The sequence below is a fragment of the Fukomys damarensis genome, unplaced genomic scaffold (genome assembly GCF_012274545.1).
Source record: "Fukomys damarensis isolate Sample0158 unplaced genomic scaffold, DMR_v1.0_HiC HiC_scaffold_33, whole genome shotgun sequence".
Taxonomy (NCBI): domain Eukaryota; kingdom Metazoa; phylum Chordata; class Mammalia; order Rodentia; family Bathyergidae; genus Fukomys; species Fukomys damarensis.
This window is the reverse complement of record NW_022900945.1, coordinates 40,926,287-40,929,115: the sequence shown is the minus strand read 5'-3', so window position 1 is coordinate 40,929,115 and position 2,829 is coordinate 40,926,287. Positions and strand designations below refer to the sequence as shown.

Here is a 2,829-nt window from a genome sequence, read left to right as displayed (position 1 = left end):
TTTTTTTTTTTTTTTTTTTTTGTACCAGGAATCAAACTCAGGACCTTGTGCTTGGGAGGTAGGTGCAGTGTCACAGAGCTAAATTCCCAAATAGATGACAGTTCTTACTGGTAGGTTGTAGAAGAATGAAATACACATTTTAAGTATTTTCTGTCGAGTTGAGGAGTATATGAGACAGAAAGGAAGGATACGGCCAGGTGTGGTGGTGCATGCCTGTAATCCCAGCTCTTGGGAGGCTGAGACAGGAGGATTGCTGCAAGTTCAAGGCCAGCCTGGGCTACATAGTGAGTTCAAGGCCAGCATGAATTACAGACCAAGACCCTGTCTAAAAAAAAGCAGAAAGGAAGAATGGAGAGGAATAGAGGTGCTCTGGATGACCCTGAGCTCTCTATTAAGATAACTTGCTGATTCATGCTGGTGGGAAGGGAAAGCACCAAGAAACAAGTGGGCAAAGGTTGAAGGTTGGAACTCAAGGGTTCCACGACAGTCCTTCCTCGCCTTGTACTTCTTTTTCCTTATATGTGCACTTATGAGTAGGCAGATGGCATGAAACAGGTTGGGAGAAGGCCCAATCCAGAGGTAAAAGTTGGAGGGTGCTGTCAACACAGACTATACTCTCTGGATACTGAATGTCTACCATGGGGAGTGTGGACTATACCCTAAGATTGGTGAGAACTGAAGAAGAGGATTCATTTAATACAGTTTGGCATTATGAGGGACACTGGTGACAGCATAAGGAATGATTTGGAATGTACAAAGTTTGCAGTTCAAAATAGAAATAAGGAACCACATGGATGGGAATCCAAGAGTCCTAATTCATAACCTCAATACTACTGGGCCCAGCGCAGTGGGGGCAAGAGATGACTCACAAAGTCTGAGCTATAGCAGATTGTGGCCAGTTGATTAGAGATGTCCATAGCCTGGTTCTCCAAAATGTCTACTCGAATCTTCTCCTCTTCTGTCTCCCCACCTACAGTCCACACAACAGAGTCTCACTTAGCATCTGACCCAGCCAAGCCCAGAGAGATGACCATGTACCCCCACACCCAGCCACCAGCCTTACTCACACATATTGTGCTTGCGGGCAATGTAGCGCAGGATGGCATTGCTCTGGGTGAGCTTGTGAGTCCCATCGATTAAGTAGGGCAGCTGCATGGACAGCCAGGAAAGGTCAGCTGAGACACCATGTCCTAGCACCCCTTCCCTGAGTTAGAACACACATGACACAGTGCATCTGCCCATGGCTAGCCCTGCACACAAATACTGTCGAATAAATGATCCTAGAAAGACAGGGCAGACATGAAGAATGTTGAGCAACAGCACTAATTCTGAAACCTCTAAGCAAGGAAAGGAGACGAGGTACGAATGACTTTACTTTCCCCAAACCATCCCAACCCCTCACCTACATTGGGAAAGTCCAGGCCCAGCTTGAACTTCTCATTCAGCCACTGGCTTCTGTCATAGTCGGGAGCTGTGGTGGAGAAGATGAAGTGAAAACAAACCTCTCTTAGAGTCCTTTGTTATTTCCCAAGGAGTCAGGGGCAAGAATCTTGAGACAGGGGCAAGGGGATTTAGCTCAGTGGTTCTACTGCCTGCCTTGCAAGCGCAGGGTCCTGAGTTCGATCCCTGACACACACACACACACACAAAAAAAAGGAATCTTGAGACAGTGGTTCTAGAATGTTAGCCACTGAGTCTGCTGCAAGGTAAAGTGTCCTCTTAATGGCTGTGGACCCAACAAGACGAGGATTTACAAAAGATTTATAGAAGTGCTAAGGAGGATCCGACCCAGTTCCAGAGAGAGAGGGGATGGACGTTCCACTCTTGGTGTCTGGCCTTGGGTGACCAAACTGCAACTTCACAGAGTTTTCTGAAAGGGGTGGGCTCTAGGGCCAGCTGGTAGAGGCCGCTGTAAGCAACAGGTGGCCAGGGCACGGGCTGCTGGGCACCAACCATCAGTACTGGGCAGGGGTCTGAGCAGGAGGGTGCTATTACCGTCCCCCATCGTGTATCTCTTCTCCTCGTAGCTGGTGTCTGTGTATTCCAGCAGCAGGCGGATGGCGTGAGCCAGCTGGGAGAGTCAGAGATGGAGACCCTGACTGTGAGACTTGTCTCCTTCAAGGGAGCCACTCACCCTCCGCCTAACAATCTCACAGGCAATCGCACACGCACACACAAACAGGTTTGCACATCTGTGAGATCCTGAGAGCTAACAGGGACAGGCAGAAGCCTCCAGCAGGTCTGAAAAGGATTCATCTGTTTCAGCCCGCCCCCAGCAGCCCGGCGCGCTCCCTCTAATCCCGGATGGAGCCCTAGCTCACCCCGCGGATGTCCCAGTAACCCAGAGTCGCGGGCATGGTGCTCGCGCTGTGGACTGAGCCAACTGCCCTCAGCAGCGCTGGGGTGTGACTTCGCCGTGTAGGCCCGTGAGAGCAGAGGGCCTCACAAGCCGAGAAGAGAACTGCTGCGCTCCCACCCGGCCAACCGGAAACAGAAATAACCCGGCCAGCGATTCCGCTGCGGGCGGAGCGGGAGGCTGCAGCGCGCCGGAGACCTCCCCGGAAGCGAAACAGTGGCTCTGCGCCGCCTCAACCTCCTCGCCGGGCTCGGCGGGGTTGGCGAGTACTTGTGGGTCGTGGGAGGTCCAGGCTGCCCGGCCAAGCTGTAAGCGGTGTCCTTAGTCGGGGACTTTTAAGCCTCTCTTCGTCCTACAAGTGATCCGGCCCGCCAGACTGGGCCCGGAGTTCGGAGTTGCAGAGGTCTGGGACTGGCAGGCAGCAGCTCCGGTTGCGGGAGCGAACACGGACCGCGATGTTCGGTCGCTGAGGG

General features: G+C 52.4%; 1 protein-coding gene across 1 annotated transcript in view; it reads right to left on the bottom strand.

Moving 5' to 3' along the window:
• LOC104849512 (glutathione S-transferase Mu 1) overlaps positions 1-2,397 on the bottom strand; it is a 5,305-nt gene extending 2,908 nt beyond the window's left edge. Inside the window, exons 1-5 of the mRNA XM_010605996.2 lie at positions 2,322-2,397; positions 1,996-2,071; positions 1,407-1,471; positions 1,068-1,149; positions 870-970 (exon numbers count right to left, since the gene is read on the bottom strand). Of these exons, the coding sequence (XP_010604298.1) occupies positions 870-970; positions 1,068-1,149; positions 1,407-1,471; positions 1,996-2,071; positions 2,322-2,357 (360 nt within the window). The 5' untranslated portion in view covers positions 2,358-2,397. The remainder of the gene's footprint in view (positions 1-869; positions 971-1,067; positions 1,150-1,406; positions 1,472-1,995; positions 2,072-2,321) is intronic.
• Positions 2,398-2,829: the final 432 nt, after the last annotated feature.